The sequence below is a fragment of the Lynx canadensis genome, chromosome D1, assembly GCF_007474595.2.
Source record: "Lynx canadensis isolate LIC74 chromosome D1, mLynCan4.pri.v2, whole genome shotgun sequence".
Taxonomy (NCBI): Eukaryota; Metazoa; Chordata; class Mammalia; order Carnivora; family Felidae; genus Lynx; species Lynx canadensis.
Genome location: NC_044312.2, coordinates 78,275,511 through 78,302,688, shown reverse-complemented (window position 1 = coordinate 78,302,688; position 27,178 = coordinate 78,275,511). Strand labels below are relative to the sequence as shown.

At 36.9% G+C, this 27,178-nt stretch overlaps 1 protein-coding gene across 1 annotated transcript in view; it reads right to left on the bottom strand.

Moving 5' to 3' along the window:
• Nucleotides 1–27,178, bottom strand: part of GAS2 (growth arrest specific 2) — a 122,494-nt gene that overhangs the window by 44,807 nt on the left and 50,509 nt on the right. The window contains exons 4-6 of the mRNA XM_030333221.1: nucleotides 22,495–22,558; nucleotides 12,512–12,653; nucleotides 5,351–5,458 (exon numbers count right to left, since the gene is read on the bottom strand). Coding sequence (XP_030189081.1) covers nucleotides 5,351–5,458; nucleotides 12,512–12,653; nucleotides 22,495–22,558 — 314 coding nt within the window. The remainder of the gene's footprint in view (nucleotides 1–5,350; nucleotides 5,459–12,511; nucleotides 12,654–22,494; nucleotides 22,559–27,178) is intronic.

Here is a 27,178-nt window from a genome sequence, read left to right as displayed (position 1 = left end):
TGTCACTGAAAGTTGAGCCTTAAAAGGAAAGGGGTATCAAATGATTAAAGCTTTAATGACTAAGAGAGAGAAAACTGAGTGTATGGCTCACTGATGGCATCTGCAACGAGAAGGGACATTATTCAGATGTTTGCATGTTTGCTAGTGCTAACCCAAAACAATCTGAGCCGGTTTTCCAAATGGAGATATAAAATAGTAAAGGAAGTGAATAAAAGGTGAGAGTTTCATCCAAGGAAACAATATGCTGCAAGTATACAGCAAAATGTGAAGTCCTCCCTCATCTAAATAACACCACGATTCCAATAAACCTCTGTACCCTTTTTCAGAAGATGGGAAGCTTAGCCAGTGACCAGAAAAATGAGCAGTCAGCTAATTAACCTGATGCCTTTTACAAGTCTCTTTAGTTATTCTCAAATTTGCAACGGTATCAGGTTGCTGATTTTTCTTCTTCTAAAGAGTTCATATTTTTAATGTCATCATTGGAAATAAATGCAGAACAACAACAAAGAAGCTCACTCATAATTCTATGCCCTCAACAATTAAAAACTTTTGAATTATTTCTCTTCTCTTCAAGTCTTAACCAGAATTATATATAATTTCTATATTATGTATATAATATAGAAATATTTATATAATATATAAGTATTTCAGAGAGATATTTTATATGTGAGTACGGTTTCAAAATCTGGATTTTTTTCTACTTAACATTGTATCTTCAGTATTTCCCCACAATGATACACAAAAGTTTCCAAAATGATCATTTCTAGTATCTGAATGGTTATATTTTTCCATCATCAGACATGCAAATTATTTCTAATTGTGTTGTTGTACAACAAATCTCTTCCTTCACGTAGTGGTTTCTTTCCTTTAGATTAGAGGTTTCAAGTTTCAGCACACATCAGAATTACCCGGAGGGCTTGTTAAAACAGATGGCTAGCTGCCACCCAGGTGAGGCCCAAGAATTTGCGATTCCACCAACTTTCTAGATGATGCCAATGCTGCTTATCTGGGACATCACTTTTTTTTTTTTTTTTTTTTTTTTTTTTTTGTAGTCTTTCTTTTTTTTAAAAAAGCAAGCTCTATGCTCAACATGGGGCTTGAACTCATGACTCCAAGATCAAGAGTTGCATGCTCTACTGACTGAGTCAACCATGCACCCCGCAGGGAGATCACTTTAAAAGTTACTATCATTTATATAGAATATTATCATCATTGAATTGGGACTGACAAATTGAATAGTACATTTTCATGGCATCTAAGAAATATTTCGGAAAACCCTTCCTACAAGCTTATACAGATTTCTATTGGCACCTGACTTCTTGATACTAGAAGCCTGTGTAGAAACCAAGTAACTGAATGAACGAAAACACTGGAAAATGTGCATGTTTCTCATCCTCAAAATCACAACTTTAGGCCTCAGATCCATGTATTTATATTCCAGAGATACATAGCATGGCCAAATGGTAACATCCAAACATCTGCCACCACAGAAGTCAACAAGGAGCTTTTTGGCATCATTGTCCAATTTCAAGTCAGTGAAACATAACTGAAATACCTCGGAGGAGAGAAAGCACTTAGCTTGCTTGTCCACCAGATAGTTCAAAAACAATGTCACCCACTGGAAGATGTAAGGCAAAAATCTGGCTTCAAGAAATTGTTTTTACATTTAGAAACAAGAGCATTGTGACTTTGTCAGGGGACTACTTGCATGCTTGCCTAAAAGACACAGTCAAAAATCTCAGACATTCTTTATATTTGGGTAGACATTAGTCTCTCAACCTTAAATGCAGATATATATGTGTATAAACAAACATGCCCACATAAGCATACAGATGTGTGTACATAAGTACACATGCATAGCCAGATATGCAAAGTAGTTATTCATACCTTGCTTTCTAGAAACTCACAGATAAGACATATGCTTAGCAAAGACAACATCTGCCAAAAATGTCTTCTGGGCTCTTTCTTTCTACTGTGCAAACATTCTTGTATTTTTCATTCTGATTTTTTCTTATTATATCTTTTTGAATGTATAAGGAGAAGCTGCGTTCATATACATAATAATCATAAAACCATACGTAGGTAAGGTGACTGGGTGTTATCAACAAACCTTGAAATCAGTTAGCAATGAACTTGTTAACTCTGGCTTATGTTGAGAAGCGTAGATCAAGAGTAAACGTACGAGGTACAGACTTATTCAGAGAATCTTGTATTTATGACTTTCTAAGGGGTAGAAAGTCTGTGTTTTGGCAATTGTATTACCTTTAAGTAAATGCTAAGTCAACAGTCTTAACAGACCTAAATGACTCTAAATTGTTCTTTGGATGGACAAGTTCACTATGGCCATATGAAAATACTGCTGCTCTCAGGATGGACAGAACACTAGGGGATAAATGATAATATACCATGTATATTTCACCGTTTGTACATGTTACATAATAATATGCATAAATGTATTGACTTATAATGTAGTAAATATGACCATACCTTGCAGCCTCAAAAGAGATACGGCAAAGTTTAAAATATGCCCATGTTAAAAGTGCAAAAATAAAAACCACAGAACCGCAATTCAGGGACAGGGAGGCAATCCCCCCTAGTGTGTTTGAGATTTTGACTCTAGGCACTTAGTACTTAATCCTGGTGTTCAGAGCAACTTAAAGTTAAGATGTTAGCAGCAACAACTAATTGATCATTTGAAAACCAATACCCTAGGTATTTTTGAGTAGTAACTGTCAGCTCCTTACAATAAGTGAGTGCAAAATGACAATCAATTAAATATGGTCTGCGCCACAAATCAAAAAGTATTAGCCAAAGTGCATACACATCAATGAGACTTTTTTAGCTCATGAATTCAGTGTAGAAGAAGAAATAGGGAGACAGCATATAATGAAAGGTGGATATAGTCTTCATGTGAAATTTCAGCTCCTAGACGCAACAGAATGGGAGGTAAAGGGAAAGCAGAGACAAGAAGAAGGGTGTTTTTAAAATCAACTTACTCCATGGTGGGGGTGGGGTGGAGAATAGACTCCTAGCAAGCTGAGGGATAAGAATTTCAATGAATACATATTAATATAATTTCCTTTTTGGCAAACAGTTTTAGTTTCCAATTTATGCAATGATAGTAAGTTTCCTTTTAAAAGGATTTGAAAAAAAAATGGACCAATTTTAAAGTGAAACCTGTTGTAAAAAAAAAAAAAAAACAGTATAAATTACCTGTGGACGTTGCAAAAAGAGAAAGGGGAGGACTACGGGTCATTATAACACTGTTCTACAGCACTTGTCATAGCTGAGTGATGCCCTAACTTGCGGGGCCAGTCAGGGAATGACCATATCCCAGTTAACCCTCTTAGTGCGCTTGGAACATCAAAAGCATGAAACTGAATGTGTGCGATATGTTCTGCTTTGTTAACTGACATTAAATTCAAACACTATCACTCAGGACTTGGAGGCAACTGTTTTCAGTAAAGCAAATCTCAATACCTCTAGAAACAAGCCATGAAAAGATTTCACTTGAAAGGAAACCATTTTCTGAACACAAAAACAGAGCATCAAAAAATACCTTATCTGTCCAATATGGTATAAATTCAGGTTATTTATAAACGTGGGTATTAAATTCTCAGACCACTGACTCAATATGGAAGACCAGACAGAAATAGACATATGTGATATATATTTTTGCCTAAAGATATTGGGTTACATTATAGGGAAAAGCATCTAATTTACTGATCATGTGTTTGTTAACATTTCTAAATAAATGAAGCCCTATGTTTTGATTCCAGGCACTAAGGCCTAATGTTCTCAAGAAGCATGAGTTTCAATTGAGAAAGATCAACCTAGTCAAATGTAAACACATTTGCTAAATCCTTATTTTTTAATGTACTAAAGCAAAAGAAGGCAGCTTGGCAAAAATAAACATGTAGGTAATCTTTGTAATAAGGAATTAGAGAACAATAAGCAATTACTAAGGCAACTCTCTATCTGGGCGAGGACATTCTTGCAGATTTGTTCTCAAACCTCTAATGGTCACATATCATTATATTTTTTTCATTGCCATTACAAAGCAAAATAGCAATTATTAGCTGGAAGTTTTTTAAAAAATCAATAACATGGCTCTAAAATTAGATTAAAATACAAAATGATTGACATTATTTTTGAGGATGAATTATGATTAAACTTTTCTTCTAATTATATGCTGTAGAGCCTTAAAAAATTCTCACGTGAATAATTTTCAGTCAAAAGTTGAAATTAAGAAAACTTTACAGTGACAAAATTGCTACTGGGTCATCACTGACTTTGAGTATTGTTAGGAATTTTCATTGATGGTACTTGATGTACACATTCATTCTGCTCTACAAAACAGAATAACAAGCAAGATACTTCAACTTATTCATATGAGAGAATACAGTTCCTCTGAATCATAACCTCTGTTCTTTAGGAAATGACTAAAAAATATGGTAGAAAAATACTTATGAATTGCAGATTTCTAGGTATAGGTCAGTACTATATTTTCATCTTCTCGTTTTTGAAAAGAAGAATCTTGGTCTTAGGAAAAGTCACAAACTTATTCTGAGATTAAATGATTTTGATTATTAACAAAACAGATCAAATGAAAGGCATGAAATGTTACTTTGAGCCCCTAGTAACAGCCTAAAACCTCTTGTGGTATCTAGTCAGATTTTTCATTAGTAAAATGGACATTAATGATTGTAAATGATTGTAAAACGGACAGAGACCACCAGAACGTTCATTGGCACACATCCACGTTTCTTTATTCTAACCCAGAACACTAAGTGAGAAATGGCGGTCACTACTTAACCATGCCATTGGAATGAGCTTTCATTCTTCTCGCTCTGGTTCATTACCCAAACTTCTGAACCCAAATCATGTTCAAATCATTTGAAAGTTACCAGAACCAATAGGATGATCATGTCCTAAACTTGGACTATGGAAGACTAGGACAGAACACTATTCCTGTTTCCCATGGGGATGGGAGGTGGAGGTCGGTGGATAGTGGTGGTGGTGGGGGTTAGTTCCTTTGAAACTAAATGTGTAAACAGAAAAGGAGTTTGATTTTTCTTTTTCTCATTCTACTCGATCTCTATGATTTGTTTGGTGTGTGTGTTTGTATCTATGTAAAAAGAGAAAGATAGTTCTATTTATTTAGCCCTCAGTAGTAATTATGTATAATACATTTAAAAACATGTTCATACCTGGTATCTTCCAATCCAACTGTAAACACCATAAGGGAAGTTCTTGCTTAGTTACAGGTCATATTTCCCCTATAACCACCAACTCCAGCCCTGAATATTCTCATAAAGGACAAGATACCAAGTAAAAAGTAAAACTTTACCCTAATGAAGAGGATCTTTTCTCCCACTCGGTATCTTCCTTGGGAGAGCCTCTCCACACAGAATTTGTTCGGGCATTTGCAAGGAGGATCTTCAGAAATTCGCTTCACCTGAAAGAGAAAAGCAAGCAAGTTCATTTTCCTTAATCAGGTTCCATTTAGATCGATTTGTTCCATGGGTTCAAAGGCCCTGGACCATTAATGTTTTCAAATTTGTTCTATATTAAACTATGGACATGATATGAGCACAGAAATATCACATTACACCCTAATATGTAAAAGTCAGGCCCTGAAGGCATTTTCTGAAGGCCAAATAAGTGCACTAAGGCATAAGTTGGATGATGACAATAATAATGATGCTGGAGGATAATGATGAGCAAATCCCTTGGCAGTGGAGGAATAATGAGTAAGGTTCTCACTGGGGAGAATTAAAAAGATAGTGTACATCCGGTTGCCAAGATAAACAGATTGAAAGCTAGAACAGAATGTATGCTAACAGAGTAAAATTTCCTTACTATAATTGTGATGATATTAATTTTACCATTTTAAAAATAAATGAGAATTAAATTATTATTTTTTAAAAATGAACCCATTGTTTCATATTATTTTGAACTCTAAGATTTCCTTTAGGAAGTTGTCTCTATTTCACCCAGTCACCCAGAAATTCACTCCACCTCAGTAAACCTCACCTACCAAAACCTATTTGTGTGGCAGTATCTTACAATTTACATGTTATAGAATTCATGTCTGAATATCGGAGTCCATCTCTATTTTCTCTATCTCGCTACTCTTTAAAAAATACATAATCTAAGTGATATGCACACAACACTTATAAACAGTTGTGGCTCTTAGATGATAATGGATAGTCCATGATTTAAAAAAAAATTTTTTTAATGTTTATTTTTGAGAGAGAGAGACAGACAGAGCATGAGCAGGGGAGGGGCAGAGAGAGAGGAAGACACACAATGTGAAGCAGGCTTCAGGCTCTGAGCTGTCTGCACAGAGCCCAATGCGGGGCTCGAACTCACGAACTGTGAGATCATCACCTGAGCCGAAGCCAGATGCTTAACCAACTGAGCCACGCAGGTGCCCCTGGATAGTCCAAGATTTTAGGAACAAGTTTATACTTATGTTTTCCTTGACTGGGAAGATGCCATGCTGTATCTCATAACTGTCCTCTCTCCAACTAACCAACCGAACAAACAAACCAGAACAATAATTTCCTGTGTTTTGAGCCAAGGTCACCATGGAAGAAAGAAAAGAAAGGCTGCCATGTGCCGCCTGCATTTGAGAAGCTAGATAGAACAAATTTAGATCCTAAAGGAATTCACTCGGGCTCCCCTCACCCAAATTCTTTCTACCACAAAGATATGGTTCCTGGAGCTTTGTCATTTTACATTTATTTATTTTGAGAGAGAAAGAGTACAAGCAAGGGAGGGTCAGAGAGAGAGGGAGAGAGAGAAAATCCCAAGCAGGCTCTGCACTGACAGTACAGAGCCCAATGCAAGGGTTGAACTCAAGAACTATGAGATCATGACCTGAGCCAAAACCAAGAGTCAGACACCTAACCGACTGAGCCACAGAGGTGCCCCAGGAGTTTTTTCATTAAAGAAACTCAAATAGTCCCTCAACTCAATGTCTGACTTTAATCAGCCTTCCACTAGGTAAAAAACATGGGAAGAGTGACACACGAACACACGTGCACATTGGTGTGAAGGACTCAAACAGCTTGGTTTCCCTAGAATAAGAGAGGTTTTAGAAAGAATGGAAGCATAAGACACTAGAGGGAAAACTAGAAAGGGTGGAGGAATCCTGAAGCAAAACTTACCTTAAGAACTATACAATATGCCTCAGTGAAGACCTATAAAGAATTAAGACTATTGCTGAGGGGAAAGAGAATCAACCTCAGGATGAATGTTTTCATCAGCCCCCTCCAGAATCCCTGATTTTACCAACATACAAACCTATAACTCTTGGTACTTATTTTTACCATAGCAAATTGTGTCTCAGTTATTGGTTAACCTTAATGTCTCTTTGCTTGATTGTGAGTTACATTGGGTTAAGATAATATCTCATTACAGTTTTAACTTCTTGAAATAAAGCATGATGCCTTAATGGAATATGTGTTCAATAAATGCATATTGAATAATAAATGAATGGTAAATAAGACATGTACCTATATAGGACACAGGGGGAAATTAATGCAATAAATCAAGACTGGATTCAAAGAATAGTAGAAATGGTTTTCACTGAAAAATGAGGAAGCTACCTAACAATCATTAAGTTAGTGATTGGGCCCATGTCTTTGAGTTATGAATTTTTTGTACTGTATAAAACTTGGCTCACAGCTATATACACCCACCCACCCCAGTATTAAGAGAATTCTGCCCCTAGGGATTTTTTTTGAAGGGATATTCTTGAACAAGATGGAAATTATCGAACAAGAAGTACAAAAATTGGGTAATACAAGTGTCATTCCCTTCCATAATGAGGAACCACATTCTGGGGTATGGAGGTGTCAATGAACGTAGGCTGTTTTCAGAGTCCCTCTATGTGTATCTCTTTCTATACATGTTTCTTAAAATGTGTTTAAAATAAAGATGTATACATAGTACAACTACATATAAATTATGTTGAATTTATACCACTACTAATTTATACCATAACTTTTCACCCCAATAAGGGCTTCCTTAAGAAAGGAAGGAAGGAAAGAAGGGAGAGATGAAAAGAAGGGAGGGAGGGAGAAGGACTTTGGCCATCCAGAAGAAAATCAGGCAGTAAGCATTGTAAAAACACATGGCCCAAACTTTAGGAGAGCCATACTTGGCACAGCTTCACTGCCACATAGTAACTGGACAAAACAGTAGACTGGTGTCCAAGTGGTTCCTCTGCTAAGACAATACAATCACAATTATATATGGAAAGTATTTCCGCCTTGAAATGCTCTTATACAAAACAAAGAAACTATTGGGATGAAATGAAGTAAAACACAAGGAACATTTTCTCAAGTGACCTGCCCTTCTCCAATGCCTTCCTAGCTTTGAAAATGGACTTGTTTTTTTAAAACCAAGGGCTTTTTTGTAGTTGTGTGAGGGGTGGAGGCAGAAATGGAAGAGACAAGGCCAGACTGTGGGTAGTGGAAATATATTGTTAAGTCAACAGTTACTGATGACATCTGTGCTTCTAATATTACCTTGGGATAAGTCAGTCTGGCAGGTGTTCTGTTTTTGGCCAGGAACCCAGCCAATTTTCTGCTGAAATAGGATTTCAAGAGGAGCCTGATTACTCAGAATTATACTATCTCTCATCCCCAGACTGAGGAAGTTGATGGAGAAGAGGAAGAAAGTAAGAATGGTTTCTTAGAACTGTATTCAATTCATTGTGTGGGAATGCGCTCACCATGAGGGGAGGCAAACAGAGAACTCAACCTAACCCCACTGTTTTATCACAGCTGATTCCCTCTATCAGGACATCTGGAGAATATATTCATCTGAATGGACTCCACTGTGTTTCTCTGATGATATCTTGATTAAAGAAGGTGGCACGGATTATCTGCATAAAGGTCACCAATTTTTTTTTCAATTTTCCACAATTTCTCAAAAGAAATGTGAGGAAACATTGAAAGTTTCAAACTGGCAGTTATTGCTGGAACTGTTCATTGGAATATGATATCTTAGCACAGGTCAGCTTCTCTTTCTTTTTCTTTACTCTTTTCTCTTCCCTCTCCCCTCTTTTTTCTTCTTTTGCTCCCCGTCTTTCTTCTCCTTCCTTTCCTTTTTTTTTAGTAAAATAATAACTTCTCCAGAGTAAAAATAGCCAATATTATTAAATAAACACAGGAACTTTGCAAGCAATTTCTATCTTATACCTTATTCTACAGTGCATTCTGCAGTTCATGACTTTCAACTCCCCAATGGCTATATATGCCTTACATACAGTGAAGCAGTTGCCATAGGAACTCTATCTATTTGACAGATGAAGCTCGGATTTAAACCATTAGTGAATCTCAGATTATTTTTTGTCTTTGTTCCACTGTCCCTGAAATAAAATACGCCAATGAGAAACTATCACTTAAGCAGAATGTGAATATTTCAACGCAATTTCCCCAATGTAGCATGAAGGAGACTGTAAGAAACTCCTGTGGCCAAATAAGTTTGGAAAATTCCAGATTAAACAAGACCGTATTATAGAACTCACTACTGCCTTTGACATGCCAAAGAGCACTGCCAAACTCCAGATAGGGACTGTAGTAAGCTGCATTTCTCAAACTAACATAACCATAGAATTGTTTTCCCCATGGGGCATCTGGCAGTGTGTTTGATTAAACATTATTTGAGAAAGGCTGGTTTAAAGACTTTTAAAACATAGTATTCTAGCTGGCAACAATACAGAAATATCCACTTTACACATTTCCTACATTCAGTTAAAACCCCTTAACTAAATAGATGGTTATGTTCCCAAACTCCATTTGGTAAATGTTAAAGGGTGTTTAAAGCTCTTCTGAAATCCCCTTCTTTGTTTGCAGTGGAGTGAGCAGAGCCTGGAGTAGAGAGAACCACCACAGAGTGACAATCTGGCCATCTTAAAGACAGTGCCCATCTCATTCTACTCAGCTGGAATATTGGCAAAACTTTTCAAAAGTCCCTTTCATACTTATTGCACCACCTTCTCCCTCCTGTCATTGTTCTCCTCTACTCAAGATGAGGATGATCACACACTGGACAAGCTGGTGAAAAAAATGGACCCTTTCTGGCTACTTCTCCCAGGTTCACGTAAATGGCTTCAAGTGGCAATGTCTCCACCCTCTGCAAAGCTACAGCACGGTTGAGTAGTACACATATCCCCAGAACACATGGCTTTTCTTCATAAGTAGAAAAAAGGCAGAAGCTTTTTTAAACATTTTTTACCTACGTTGTTAATTTATCCAGTGTGATAGAGATGAATAAAATATGGTCCTGTCACTGAGAACGAGAATTACACCCAGAGAAGAATGGGCATTTATGCCCAATAAGGCACATCCCTCATTAAATATACACAAAACTTTGGGGGCATCAAGGACTAATTTGTCCATTTTGCCTGGGATAAGAGATGCCAACAAAGTTTACAGGAGGCTGTGCAAACTGAATTTTAAAAGATGAAAGAGTACTTAAATGAACATTCAAAGGGTGAGTAAGCAGAATTCTGGTGAGGAAAGCAAGTGAGGAAAAACACAGAATGTAAAATTTCCTTAGAAATTTGGGATTAGCAGACATGCTTACAATGGATATATCAGAATGCAAGAATAAGTCCAGAGGATAAAAAGTCAAGGAAAGACAAAATGGGCCAGAACATGGAGGGCTCATGTAGCATATAAATGAGTTTGGGCATTACCTTGGAATGTCACAGGGAACCCCTATATAATTTTAATCAAGTCTGAGTTGCATTTTTTGCTAATCATTCTGGTAGCAATAATGTTCAGGGGAGAAAATTATAAGAACAGAAAACAGTATCAAACACCAGAAAGTGGTCTCATAATTTGAGAACTAAAAAAAAAAATTCATTTGGTTCAGAAATTTACTCATTAAAAGTCTAAGCATTGACTTGGCCAGAACTCTACATATAACGCACTGGAGAAAGTCAACAGAGGTCAGAGCTAAGACAAAAAGGGAAAAAAAAAACCAAGTGCAATAGCCCCAGAGAAACACTTTATAAGAAAGACTAAAGGAACATCTTATTCTAAAATAAGTTGAATCCAAGAAGTATAGCTAGGAAAGGAAAAAAAAAATGTTCTCATCATTTTATAAATAACACACCATTATCTACTATTAATACAATATTTTATTTAATTTCCTTTATTTCTAATAAAAATGATAATTATGAGAAGCAAGCAAGGCATGTGACCAAACCTAGAAACAGTCCTGTGGTTATAAAGTCCTTTTAGATGGCATTGTATTAACATGCCCTGCTTAGTCTTTAATTCCTGAGTGGATTGAACAAAAGAAAACTCAATTAAATTGGTATTGGCTAAGATACCCTGACAAGCTAAGGTGAAGCTTGTTGCCCTTAGAAATGGAAATTCTCAATCTGTCAAACTGTTGCACTTCTGCTAATCTGAATCTGCAATATAGGCCATTGTGTCACATGGGGAAAAGCAAAAGATGAGGCAATGTGTCTGCAGCCTATAGTGTCAGTCAGCCATTTTCCCAGCTCTTTGCAGCTCAGACCCTAGAGAAGGAAACCAAGCTATGGGCCAGCACTGCTTTGCAGTCCTGCCTAGCCCACATAACTGGTGTTATGGTTGTTGCTAGTTTCTAAGGACTTTGCCCATGTCGGAGACATACTTCAGTCTCACATCCCTAAGGTAACCAGTTTTTTGAAAAGTTGCATCAGTACTTTTTAGATTTGCACTCAAATTAGATGTGCTGGGAGATGAATGCTTGCACATCATCAAACACACTTCCTATAACCAAAAGCTACTTTTAACAGACAACAGAGGTAGCCAGAGCATTTTAATTCATCCAGTTTGCTGTTACTCCCAGAATCTGTTTTGTGTGATTATGAGGGTATAATGAAACTATTCCCTAATCTGCCAAAGACTGTGACTCTGGGACTTTGCTAAGTAGAAGGGTGGGGACCCCAGACAGTTCGCAAAACCAGGTTGGGATCTAAGCTCCTCTCCCCTCAGCAGATGATTGAACCCCAAAGTTTCAGCTTCTTCAACAAGAAACGCATCCTCTGATAACAACAGCACTTGAAAAACAATGATGGATCCTGACCCTTAGCAGGCAGGCACCAAAGGGCCATTATGTTCCCTGTGGTATGTTTGTGTTCTCTTCTTTAACAAAGCTCAAGATCTCATGCCTCAGGCTCCTTATCTGTGAAATGAAGAACCGTGAACCAAAACTATCAACGTTGAACTGTTTGTAAAGGTAACTTTTAGGAAGCCAACTTAATTAGCCTAAAATTTTAGATACTGCTCAGTAGAATTAAGTGATACTTTATTGCAAATGACTGGCTCAGTTTTGAATCACAGATTAGCTACTTCAACTGTTGTAGGACTACAAACTTTTTCATAGGATTTCAAAATGAATTTCAAAGGTTAGACTGATAAGAAATTATACAGAATGAGTTCTGAAGTTCAAAAAAGACAAAGTGCTAGTAAGAAGTCCAACCAATTCTACTTACTGCATCATCCAGTAAGTTCCCCGTACTCTTTTTTCCAGAAGACTTTGATGAAGGAGAAGGTGAAGGAGAAGGGGCAGAAAGTGTTTCTTCTTGTTCAATCTCTTTTTCCAATTTTATCAAACCAGGAGGTTCCACACCATACCTTTTAAAAGACACCAGATCAATACACATGCATAACTTATAAAGATAGACTTGCCATATGTTACGTTTGATCATGAACTGCATAGGACCAAATTGCTGACTTTAAAACTAACTTTCTCTGGCATTGAAATGGTAAGTTCTTAAATTGGCATCCTTTAAAGCAGGAAAAAACACATATATCTGATTTAGATATATGCATCTATAGATGTGTGTTTTGAAGATATGGGTCTGTAAATAAAGATACACACACATACACACTTATGTTTAGATATGTGTACACACACACTAATAGACATCTGACATATTAAGAATAAAAATACCCCATGTAATATATTGAGGCGATAACATGAATTAGCATGTAAAGTTTAGTCTTCAGCTTTTAGATTTACTAGCTTTGAGATTAATGTTATAACTGAATTTCTATTTTGAACACAAACTTGTTAAAGACAAAAATAGCAATCCCCAAGGTAAACATCCTTATTCGCTGCTAATTGTACAACTCCTATGAGCCCAGAACTATGGGTTATACTGTGTCATATGTTATACTCTTAAAAACAACACAAGGAGGAGCACTTGGGTGGCTCATTTGGTTAAGTGTCTGACTTTGGCTCAGGTCATAATCTCATGGTTCATGAGTTCGAGCCCAGTATCGGGCTCTGTGCTGACAGCTCAGAGCCTGGAGCCTGCTTCACATTCTGTGTCTCCCTCTCTCTGCCCCTCTCCCACTCATGCTCTGTCTCTCTCTGGCTCTCTGGCTCTCTCTCTCTCAAAAAAAAAAAAAAACAAAGTAACATTTAATAAAATTTAAAAAACAGGGACATCTGGGGGGCTCAGTCAGCTAAGCGTCTGACTCTTGGTTTTGGCTCAGGTCATGATCTCACAGGCGTGGGATGGAGCCCTGTATCAGGCTCTGTACTAACAGTGTGGAGCCTGCTTGGGATTCTCTGTCTCCCTCTCTCCCTGCCCCTCCCTCACTTGTGCTGTCTCTCAAAATAAATGTCTCTCAAAATAAATAAACAAAAAAATTAAAAACAACATAATGAAGGCATATATAGGGGTATGGTGAAAGAAAATGAATAGGGAGGAAATAGAGTAGCAATTTAGAATAATAATATATTAAAAATTCTGTGTTATAAATTATCAGTGCCATAGGAGTTCAAGGAAAACAGAGATGTAGTTGTTATCAGCATTCTTATCTCCCATAATTATATTTTTCTTAGGCTAAATTTAAAATTGGTTTGGTTTCTTAGATGCATATCAGTTTATTTAGGTGGAGAAGACCAAAGATAATTCCAGAATTTGGGAGTTGTGAAGGACCTTTGGGATCATCTAGTTATATTCTTACATTTTTACAGAATAACAATCCAGACAGCGTACAGAACTAGCTAGGAGCAAGACAAGAAAATCCAAATTTTTTAAGTGCAGGGCTGAGCCTCTTTTTCTCTGAGATTTTAATCAGGTGATTACATGGAGAGGAAAGGAGAGGGGGAAAAAAGGAGAGAAAACAAGAAAGAAAGAAGAGGAAAAAGTCCCTTGGAAATATTAAAAAATTGGTTACTAATAACCTACAAAGTAATCTATATAGAGAGACTATGTAGAAGGTATGTCTACTACTTTAGTATGAATAGTATATTAAAAAGATCATTAAATGCAAAAGCTTAGATTATTGTCCTGTTCTAACAGCTTGTTACCTTAACTAATATCATCACATGTGTTCAGTACATACTTGTAAAGGAAGCAATTTCTCCACTCTCGATGTTTTGTTCTGTTGAGGGTGTTCAGTTAGTTTAATTCCTGGCCTCTCTCTTTCATTACTCACTCTTCTCCATCAAGATGAAGGAATTTATCAAATTGTAAAATCTAAGAATCAACTGAGCATGCTTGACTCAGTTCCCCCTTCTTCTAGGGAAGAGGCTGCCTTCAAAAAGGCCCCATTGGAAAACTCCACCTTGGGGCACTTGGGTGGCTCAGTCGGTAAGTGTCCGACTTCAGCTCAGGTCATGATCTTGAGATTCATGAGTTCGAACCCCATGTCGGGCTCTGTGCTGACAGCTCAGAGCCTGGAGCCTGCTTCGGATTCTGTGTCTCCCTCTCTCTCTGCTCCTCCCCCACTCACACTCTGTCTCTCTCTCAAAAATAAATAAACATTAAAAAAATTTTTTTAAAGAAAACTCCACCCTGACTCATCTTTGTAATTAGGTAGTTAAACTGGCCAACTTCTGGAGGTCAGTTAAAGATGCTGAGCATGCCTGTCAACATGGATCTTATCAGTAATAAAGGTGCTATTTGATGTTCCATTTGCAACGCTCTTATTTCAATTTCTGATTTTTTTCAGAATTTAGAGGCTGAGGATGTATGATGTGTCAGAGGCTCTTTGAAAGCTGAAAACCTGGAATTTAGTACAAAACAGTTTAAGCTGCCACAACTCAACCGAACAATAGCCATTTGGGGAAATGTCTCTAATGAGCATAACAATTTTTAGTTACCTAAATCATTAGCTAAAAGACCTAGGCACCATTTACTGCATTTTTAATGCTTTACATATATTATTCAGTTCATGGGACATAAGGACAGCATGCACTAGCCTGCAAATCTGTCACAGTGGAGCCCACAGTCTGATTCACGGCATCCCCAGGAGCTGGCATAGATCTTGGCACACAGCAGGTACTCGATGGCTACTATGTGAATGGAAAATAAAAACCTCATAGTGTCATATAACAATGATCGGGGTTCCAAATATGAATGTGGTTTCATTATTCTGGATCTTTGATTGCCTATCATTGTAATAAAACGTGTCAGTAGTAAGTGCATAGAAATGATTTACCAAAAGTTTTTCCAGATTTAAAACCCCGTCCAAAACCAACCCAAATACATCTTTTGTTTTTCCTTTCTGCTACTTCATTAATTACACTGAACCCAACCCAGCATCTCATTACTGTTGACAAGTACCAACAACACTCACGTGGAGATTTGTGTATCATTTTTCCCTGAGGTAGACTTGAGCTAACTGTGCCATTGACCTATTCTTTAAATTTAGCAAGTCACTTAACCTCTGGAAGTCTGTTTTCTATCAGGAAAGTAGAAATGAAAATGGCCTGCCCTAGAGGTCCTGTGGAACAGTGCAGGGAGGGAGGGAGAATGCTGGAAAAACAACTACTGCTGACCATCTTTAATGTATCCAGCACATTTGGGCATCTTGACGTACATTATTTCTGAGGCTCCTTTTAAGTTCAATGGAAAATGGAAATTCTGACTCCTGCGTTTTAATAATGTTAGAAGGAATTTTAAAGGAGTATCCATTATATGCTCGGTACAGGGTCTAATACATGGCATAGCCTCTGAAAATGTGTTGGTAATTGACATATCAAAGGTTGTACCACTAGGAAACTGCAGCACTAAGGTACTTTGGGCAAAGCTTTTGAAAAATATATTACACCACCAGATGAAATAATGTAACAGCCTGAATACTAAGATGTAAAGTAGTATTATCACTACTGTTTATATTATTACTATTGTTTGTATCCTTTACAAAAGAACTAATTACAGGCTTTCTTTATACCAGTTTCAACAGCAGAAAATATCTCAGTGCTGGAGTGTCACACAGCAAGTTATAAATTCAGCTTTGCTACTACCTCACCCTTTTTAATCTCCCTGGATTTCTTTGAATTCTTAGTCCATCAAGGCATAAAATTGTGTTATGTTTTAATGTTCTTAAGAGAATAACACAAACTGGGCAGTGAAGCTAGAGGAATTTAACACACTAGAATTCGCAGCCAATTAAAAGTCAGTCATAAGTAAAAGCATCATATTTCAAAGTACAAATTAAGCCAATTGGAAAATATGATTTCATTTGTAATTGTTGGTGGAATCAGGCCACCTTTCAGGAATAGGCTGCATAATTTTTTCTTTCTTTCTTTCTTTCTTTTCTTTCTTTTTTTCTTTCTTTCTTGCTTTCTTGCTTTCTTTCTTGCTTGCTTTCTCTTTCTCTCTTTCTTCCTTCCTTCCTCCCTTCCTCTTTTCCCTTTCTTCCTTTCCTCCCTCCCTCCCTCTCTCTCTCTCTTTTTTTCAAAGAAAAATAAAAAATATGTTACTAGAGTAACAACAGCCTTCACCATATCCGATACAAAGTAGACTTAGTTTGAATGAAGTTGGTAACAAAGTCTTATGTAGAAAACCTTGCCCTGGAGGCTTTTCTTTATCTGGGAATGTTGAAAATTAGCTCTGCCACTGAACATAGAAAATCAACACTAAGCTCCAAATCTCTGCTTATATTGGCTTTTAAATACTTCAAGCTGCCTAAGGTAGAGTCAGCTAGTCCCAAAATGCACACTTAAATACGGTTCATTGGCTTCCTGTCTGTCTGGAGATGTCAACAGGCTGTAAATCATGACATTCCCCTGGGGCTGGGGGCCCGCACCTGCAAGCCAACTTAGTCACCAAATAGGTCTTTTTTTTTCTACTCTCCAAAAGGCTGCTCCGTTCTGGTTTCCATGATTAATTCTATACCACTTCACATTTCTACTTTGTGAGGCTTTCACAAATCTATACTCTTTTGTATTCCTTTTTGGCTATAAGATTTTAGGGTTTTGGAAAAGAGAGTTTGTTGCTTTCCCACTGAATAAGGGTCAAACTAAAGATAGCAAGAAGGTTGAAGGCACAAAAATCTTCTGTATACTCCAGTTATAGAGGACTAGAGTGAGTAATGAAAGGGCAATGAATTTGGTTTTGTCTCATTGAAAAAACAATGCAAAGGGCTAGGAGAAGGCTCTTCTGGTTAACGGATTTTATGAAGAGGTTCTAGGAATGGTGTTTTTATTTTTCTGGCATATGACACAATTTTTGAGATTAGTCTAGATGACATGGTTTAGCTTCCAAACTGAGCCCTGAATGAGAGAATTCATTCAAACTATTAACTAGACTAGAATTTCCTAACAAAAGACATCCGGGGCCTATTTCACTAGAGTTAGGGGGAGACATTTTAAAAACTCCCCCTTTTTAGGGCAGATAAGTTTAGAGATAAATGAATAAGTTTCTGGTTAACAGTTTATAGGTTCTTGCAGTTTTGCCCATTTTTATTCTGTTTTGAAGTAATTTAAAGATAGATTTACATTTGGAAGGAAATTTCACCTACATGAACACATGTGATGTTCTTAGTAGTCAGAGTCAAGTGCTTTAATTAGGATGCATTAATTAATAAATTTTGTATAAGAGTATATTTACTTTAAGCAACATTTAATTAGGCCACGGATTGAAATAAGAGACTAATGAAAATATTCACCAAGTATGTTTCTTTCAAATGGTCATAAATTTTGTTCAAAATTAAGGAAGTACTCAAAAATAAAAATATAAAAAGCTCCACTAAGACATTAATTATTGATTATGGCCCCAAACCAAAATATAAAAAAAAAGTTCACTTTTAGCATAAAGCTAATCTTAACTCTGCAGTCTGTAAGAGGGTGAATTTACAGGAGCATTTTTCAGCAATGAATATCAAAGCATTGTCATTAAAAAGATCTTTCAGGGGCGCCTGGGTGGCGCAGTCGGTTAAGCGTCCGACTTCAGCCAGGTCACGATCTCGCGGTCCGTGAGTTCGAGCCCCGAGTCAGGCTCTGGGCTGATGGCTCAGAGCCTGGAGCCTGTTTCCGATTCTGTGTCTCCCTCTCTCTCTGCCCCTCCCCCGTTCATGCTCTGTCTCTCTCTGTCCCAAAAATAAAAAAAAAATAAAAAAATAAAAAAAAAATTAAAAAAAAAGATCTTTCAGTGTTTATTGACCTGTTTTTGCTGAGTGTTTTACTTTTCAAAAGAAAAACATGTATATTTTACACTCAGAAACTGACTTGGTTTCTGAAATATTAACAGCGGGATTTCACTCTCCAGTGATGATAGCTCTATTTAGCTGAAAATAAAAGGAAATTTTACCCATGAGAACAAAAACAAGTGGTCTCATTCTCCCATCTCAGAACTCAGAGAAGCCCAGCTCCAATGGGGCTTAGCTGAGTGTTCCCAGGCAAAAGAACATGGCAGAGAATCAGAAGCATCCTGAGAATCATATCTGAAGTGATGTTGATGCTTTTAAGATAACATCTGTGTAATTTTAAGATGTAAGTGTTCACAATCAAATGTAAAAAAAAGCATCATCTATCAGTGATTTTTTTAAATGCACACAAACTCACAAGATTGTACTAGAGACTTTGTTAGGGTCACAACTCATCTACTGTGTGTGCAAATTCATGTATTGACTTTTAAGAGCAAAACTGCCAGTTTTGGCTAAATCTGCTTTAACTCAATAATTTATGTAATCCTCTGGAGAAGTGGGGAGAGGAGGAAGCACAAAATAAAGATGTAGACATGGGTTTTAATACGTCTACAGAAAAATTGAGGAGTAAAATTAGATCACGTAGATGAATTTTCCTTTTTTTTTCCTTTAACTAATATGCTCCAACTTAGGGCTTAGGTAATGAGATTTGGGTTTATTGGGTTGTTGACTGTAAAACACAACTGACCTTCTATTAAAATAAAAATAAAAAGGTCTTCAAATGTGTGCAGATAAAATGCGCATACATTTATATTTATTTTTTTTATTTTTTTAATGTTTGTATTTATTTTTGAGAGAGAGAGAGAGACAGACAGAGCACAAGCAAGGGAAGGGCAGAGAGAGAGAGGGAGACACAGAATATGTAGCAGGCTCCAGGCTCTGAGCTGTCAGCACAGAGCCCGACATGGGGCTCGAACTCACAAACCGGAGGTCATGACCTGTGCGGAAGTCAGATGCTTAATCGACTGAGCCACCCAGGCGCCCTGTTTATACATTTATATTTTAATGTTTAATCTATCCAGTTGGCATTCGACTGTTTTACCTTATCCTGCACACAACAAAAGTAACACCCTGAATAACCCCAACACATTTCTGGTTTTCAGTGTAGGTGTGCAATACTTCACATCACCTAAATAGGTGAATAAAATAGCAATGTTTACAAATCAAGCATTGTAACATAAAGGTTATCTTAATCCTTAGATAACTGCTTTGTGAAATTAGTAATATTTTTTTGTGAATAATTTTGTGAATAATTACTGCTTTCACCAGCTCACATGGTCATAGCGTGGTGAGAAATTTAGCCACCCCATTTCTATCACAGATGCTGCTGCTGCTGATGGCAGGATGAAAATTTGGGGGCGTGATGGTTAGATTTATGGCATAGACTGCAGGGAGGCTTCAAAGATGTATACTTATCTCTAAACTCATCAACTTGTATACATTAAATATATACAGCTTTTTCTTTGCCAATCGTAGGCAATAAAGTACTTTAAAAAAAAAAAAAAAGGAAAGAAAGAAATGGAGCAACCCAGAATCTCAATTTTGAAAGATTTGGGGAAAAAAACCCATAACACTTGACATGATCCTTCATCATGAAATTCACCATGCCATTATGATCCTCTTTCATTAAAATTAAAATTTTAATTTGTTTTATATACTATGGCAAGGGGCAATTTACACCAGACATGGAGATTTCTAAAGGGATTTTGTCATTGGGAAGCATGTCTTCTCCTTTGATGACTCAGTCATAGAAAGTTTACTTCAGCAGGATTCCTAATCAGAGTGTTCTGGTCATAAAAAGTGTAATTACAAAAAATAAAACAAACCCAAAACACAGGCAACTAATACAAATTAAAGAGGAAAATGACAACTCACAGCTAATTCTGCAGATGGTGCAACTCCTTCTCTTTACCTCCGTATCACAGCTTTCAGAACCATGATGCTTATTTCATTCATATATTTAGATTATGAAAGCAACAAAATGGAATCTGGCATTGTAGAATATTCTAGCAGTATAATTAAAATAAACAACTGAAGGACGCCTGGGTGGCTCCGCCAATTAGGTGTCTGACTTCGGCTCAGGTCATGATCTCACAGCTCGTGGGTTCGGGCCCCACGTCAGGCTCTGTGCTGACAGCTCAGAGCCGGGAGCCTGCTTCACATTCTGTGTCTCCCTCTCGCTCTGCCCCTCCCCCACTGTGCTGTATCTCTCTCTCTCTCTCTCTCTCTCTCTCTCTCTCAAATAAATAAACTTAAAAAAAATTTTTTTTTAATAAATAACTGAACAAAAAGTGTTCTGCCTACCCTTCTATTAAGCAGGAACTCTAGACCATCCATGTTTCTCTCACTTTACCATTTCAGGGACAGTTGCTCATTTACTGAGATTTTACTTGGTGTATTTTCCTCCTGCCTGAGTATTTAACTTCCCCCCTTTTAGAGGACATCTGTAGAGTCCTTGGTAGCCCTTTGACTCAAGGTTGTTTGCCCTACAGGTCAGAAGCCCCAAGACTGGTGGAGGAGTAGTTTAGCAGAGTCCTAGAAGCAACTAATAGCTTGGTCTTAACTCCTTCATAGAAACCAAGAAGGTGACAGTGCTGTAGGGGAGTGGGGTTCCAGGAAACAGCTGGACACTACAAGCTCAAACTAAGCCCTAGTGGTAGAGAGATAGAGGCCTAGGGGACCCTCTCCCAAGGCCTTCACACAGTATCTGGGAACAGAGTGGGAGAGAATAGGGAAACCTCCAAATGTCTCAAATTGACTTTTTCACTTTGAGTGGAGCCTCAGTCAGATTTACTTTGAATTCTTTAAAAATAAAAAAGGGGTGCCTGGGTGGCTCAGTCAGTCAAGCGGCCGACTTCGGCTCAGGTCATGGTCTCGCGGTCCGTGAGTTCGAGCCCTGCGTCAGGCTCTGTGCTGACAGCTCAGAGCCTGGAGCCTGTTTCAGATTCTGTGTCTCCCTCTCTCTGACCCTCCCCCGTTCATGCTTTGTCTCTCTCTGTCTCAAAACCAAATAAACATTAAAAAAAATTTTTTTTAATAAAAAAGAAAAAATCTTTCTCATACCCACTTATTGCGGTAAAGCAAAATTCACAGCTGATGTCCAACTGTTTGAGATTACGTTGCTATCACATTTTACAGAACTTGGAGTTATTTCTGATTGCAGGTTAGTTTCCCGTCGGATCAAAACAAAACAAAACATAGGTCTATTCACTGCAGCAAGCTTTCTACCCACTGCTGTAGTCTGATGTGCACACCTTGTATTTTCTTTACCTTGATTTTCTTTATAAATTTCTTTGAGAATTTTCACCCAGAGCCAGCTCTCACTTTATTGGTTCATCTGATCTCTGTCTTAAAAGTATACCCAGATCTAGATGAAAACAACATCTTGCAATCAATTCCTAAGTTTTATTTTGAATCAAGACTTCTTCAACCACTTGTATCCTCATTTCTAATTCTTTGGCTTCATAGAACTGTCAGAGGTTCCATTTGGTCATTTGCCAGATAATAAAAGAGAAGACGTGAAACCAAAGCAGATTAGCTGAGGTAATAAAGTCCCTTTCTCTGCCTACTTAGCTAGGATTATGACTTTTACAATTACTCCTTTTTTCCTAGAAGAAAAGGATTCCAAACATCTCTCCCCTTATGAAGGATAATATTCTAGGATTGTCTCTAACCAAAATATGGAGAATAATTTAAAAACTATCCCCCTACTCAGAAGTAGAAGCTAAAAGAGCTGACAGGTGCCCGGGTGGCTCAGTCAGTTGAGAGAAAATGTATTCGATGGGAGGATATGCTGTTAGTAAATGCTTATCAGACATAGTGGCTTCGACAAGCTCATGGTGCTAAGAATATTAGTGGCATGCTTTATTTTGAACAACTGCTCTTGAGCTGTTCGGACGGATTATATTGGAAAAAGTAGCTTCTCAAAACCCAGGTTAAATTAGCAACGAAAAACCAGCAAGCTTCTCAATCGCTTCGATGCTGAGGATGGTCCATGTCTTGACATAGTGGCAGCAGTTTGACCTACCTGGCTGCAATCCGGCCAAGCTCTAGCAAACAGAGACACACTTCTCTGGGTTGCTTGTGGAGGACTGAAAGACAAGACAGAGGTGGACACCTTTACAATAGAAGGGATTGTAAAGCAGCTCAATAGCGAACAGGCTTGCCAATGACCTCTCTTCTCTCATGCTTCCAGTAAATGAGCTAGTCTTCATTCTGACATTCACAGAAACCATCCTATCCCACGATACACTTAGCTCTACTAAAGTCTTAAAGCCCTTTCAAAACTCTGCCCAATATCCCTCCTCCAAGCCATGAGTCTCAGGAAATCTCATCCTGAGTAAATCTCCCCCGGAAAATGCTTTATTAGTTAATATTAGTAAGTCAATATCGGAAACACAAGTAGCTGTATTGTGATATAAATAGTTGATATTTTAAAATACATAGTACATGAGGCAACTGAGTGGCTCAGGAGGTTAAGCATCCAAATCTTGATTTCAGTTCAGGTCATGATCTTACGGTTCATGAGATCGAGCCCTGCATTGGGCTCTTCACTGATAGCACAAAGCCTGCCTGGGATATTCTCTCTCTCTCTCTCTCTCTCTCTCTCTCTCTCTTTCTCTCTCTCAAAATAAATAAATAAATAAACTTTACAGGGGGACCTGGGTGGCTCAGTCGATTAAGTGTCCAACATCGGCTCAGGTCACGATCTCATGGTTCATGAGTTCAAGACCTGTGTTGGGCTCTGTGCTGACAGCTCAGAGCCTGGATCCTGCTTCAGATTCTGTGTCTCCCTTTCTCTCTGCCTCTCCCCTTCTTGCTCGCTCTCTCTCTCTCTCTCTCTCTCTCAAATATAAACATTTTAAATAATTAAAAAAGAAATAAATAAATGTTACAAAAATGATTTAAATTTTTTTTTCCTAAAATACACAGTACACAGAAGACAGTGGAGCAAAGACTAGACTTTGCAAAATCCTGAGTCTATGTTCACCAGTGATTTGGGCAGAAATAATGCAATGAATAAGGAGAAAAATTATATAAGAAAAAATATCCTTTGTTATCTGCCAAGCAATAACATCAAGTGAGATTCTGAAATTTGATGTCCCTTCCTGATCAAGTCTGGTTAAATGGTACTTTAGAATAATATACTTTAAAATGAATGGATTTGCAAATACATACATGTATATATATATATATATATATATATATATATATATATGTATACATATATATACATATATATGTGTATATATACTATCAGCCAGCTTTGCCCATAAAATGAGAAAATTAGAAGACTGTTCTTTGTTTGGATCAAATTCTAATATAATCTCATGTTTTAATAAAATTTGCTTACTAATTGCTTTGGACACATTCAGTAATGCTGTCCAATCACGCTTGCATTTGTTGAGTCTACCAAAAGAGTATTTCCTGCTTGTATTGCTTTCTTTTAAACAAAGATGAGAGAATTTTAAAAATATTATTATATATATCACCTAATAAAGTCAACAGATACTGAAAAAAATATATTGACTTGAGAATGGTCTTTACATAGACAATATCCTGATAAAAGAACATACTGGCTTATTGATAGCTTATTGATCTATTTTTAGAAAGTAATCTTGCTTTAATTCTTAAACACAGAATTTTATAATTCCATTTCCCAGCATTATTCTATTCCTTTAATTTAAATATCTAATTGTTTCTCTCCACAGATTATGGTAGGGGCAACATTTGGTTCACTGATGCCAGAGTGGAATTTGTTTGTGATGAGTATAAAACAAACATTTACTTGGATTGTAAACGTATATAATTTCACTTGGCTTTAGACGGACACAATTTTGTCATCTTGACATAAAATGTCACCTTTAAAGCTTTTAAATTAAATTCTATTCCCACCAACAATGCTCCTTAAGACAGAATTATGGAAAAATCTCAATTATAGACTATTACAATTCTTGGTCATATAAAAGTTTTAGCTGACCATCAGTGAATTCCCCTAATCAAGAAACCTAAAATTATTTCTAATTAAAAGATCTTAAAATAAGGATATTTACTAGTTCCAATTTCAAATGCACTACTGGTTGACCCTGGCAGGAATGATACAAACATCACAACTTTTGACATATTAAATCGACTTCAGTGCAATATAACATATGGACTGTAATATCACATAGGCATCAATTTCAAAAAGAGAACAATAACAAACATTGGAAAGCAGAATCTAACAAATAAATCAATCTTCCTGTCTAGATAATCAATTCTTTCTGATTCAGTCTTTAAAAAAATACGCTGTCCATAGAACAAAATAATAAACAGGAGTTTTGAGTGGAAAAAGGAATATACAAAAACTGAGGAGAGGAAGATTTTCAAGGCTCTGTTAATACCCTCATCTTCGGTGAAAGCTGTGTGAAGCAAATGGCTACTGCACCAGGAGATGTGGATAAAATCTCATGCGTTTCTTAATGGAAATGGTGTCAAAATATATAAATTACTAGTGAACTGACAAAATTGTGTCAATGTGCAGTCAACACCCAGATATAAAAAGTAATACCAGACCCAACTATACTGATTCCTTAACCAACTCATTATACATATTTTGAGGACTATGTAAGCACTGGGATAGATACACTTTATGGAAAATAAAATTCATCCTGAAAAGAACAATCATGTGCTAGTAAAGGAAAAACAGTGTGATATATAAGACACTTTTCAAGGGCACCTGGCTGGCTCAGTCGGTTAAGCGTCCGACTTTGGCTCAGGTCATGATCTCACACTTGGTGAGTTCAAGCCCCACATTGGGCTCTGTGCTGACAGCTCGGACCCTGGAGCCTGCTTCAGATTCTGTGTCTCCCTTTCTCTCTGCCCCTCCCACTCTCTCTCTCTGTCTCTCTCTCTCTCAAAAATAAACAATAAAAAAAAAAATTTAAAGGAAAGACAGATTACTGTTGTGTACTTCTTTGCTTCCTCAACTGAGCTAATCAATTTAAAACAGGTTTAGCATGCCCAAACTCAGATGTTGAATCTACCATGGACTCATCAGAAAATTAATTTTGGAAAACTAAAAAGTAACTGCATGATTCTTCGTATCCTTAACAGATTCAGCCTATACAATTTAAGACAAATGAACCTCTTCTTCAGCATCATTTCTTAGGAAAAACTAGTAGAATGATAATATTTTACTGCCCAGTTTTCTTGGAAATATATTTTATAAAGGAAAACATTGCTTCAAAACCACACTTGTGCTATTGTCTCACATATTAATGGCTTTTTTAATTGGCATATTATAACTGGCTCATAATGGCCAACCGCCCCCCCCCCAAAAAAAACAGTATCTGATGACTAATAAGCAATGAATGAGATGAAGCTGTACAGGTGCAAAATTTAACACAAAACAGTAATGACTCAATAAATAATATATCTCAAAACTCAAGGATGATGACAATCATCTGGCGATGATAGTGGTTTTGACAGTGAACTAAATAAAGACTAAAACTTTACCTGGTGTCTTGAGAAAATGCAAATTATGGCAATGTTTGTTTAATTGTAAAAGCAAATATTCTTCCCCTATTGCTATAAAATTAAATTCAAGAGTCTTTAAATAGTATCTAAATTTTCCAAAGAGGTGACTTTATTTGGTTTTTGCACTGAAACAAGTTCTAAACTAAGTTAATAGAAAGAGATTCAAATCACAAAGATCTGAATGTGAGTGTTCATGCTTACTGGCTGTATTCTCTTGGGCAGTTATTCTGTAAAATCTCATTTTGGGAAACACAACAGTTTACACCTTGCAATATTTTTGTGAGGGTTAAGCCAAATAATATTTATTGTTATTCTTACCACAGTGTTTGGCACATAGGAAAGATTTTCCCAAGGTTAGTTTTATTATTTTTTAAATCTTTGTTATAAATTCTTTGTTTAAAGATTAACTTCATTTAGCTTAGCCAACAATAATTCACTTATTTTTTCCCCTAAAAACATGTTTTTGTGTGTGCACCAGTCAGATATTAGTCACTACACTAAGCACTGTAAAAACTCTGGGATAGGGGTGCCTGGGTGGCTCAGTTGGTTAAGCGTTGGACTTCAGCTCACATCATGATCACATGGCTCGTGGGTTCGAACCCCGCATCAGGCTCTATGCTGACAGCTCAGAGCCTGGAGCTGCTTCAGATTCCGTGTCTCCCTCTCTCTCTCTGCCCTCTCCCACTCACACTCCGTCTCTCTCTCTCTCTCAAAAATAAATAAACATTAAAAAAAAAACTTTGGAATAAAAAATTACTAGTGGTAAAATGTGTATAATTTAAAGTGGTCCCATTATAATGAGTGTATTTTGAATATTTTATCATTTATTTTATATCAGAAATAATTAAAAATTAACCAATCTAAATCAAATGCCAGGTTAAGTAGGTCAATTTGGTCAGCATATAAAGAAATTTAAAACAGATATCCTATACCTATTACAAGTTTGTGCTCAATACAGAGCTTAAGTAACAATTGTATTAAAATACGTGATTTTGTGAAACAGCAAACACCTTACATTAATTTTCCTGTATCTGTGAATGAAATAATTTAGATGAGTCCATGTTTAGTAAATTACCTAAGTTGATTATGTATTACTGAAGGCATGTCTTTGTCACAATGATTAAAAATATCGCTTTTAGTATATTGTATTTGAACTAAAGACTTTGTATTGAGTCCTAAGTATATTTATGTTA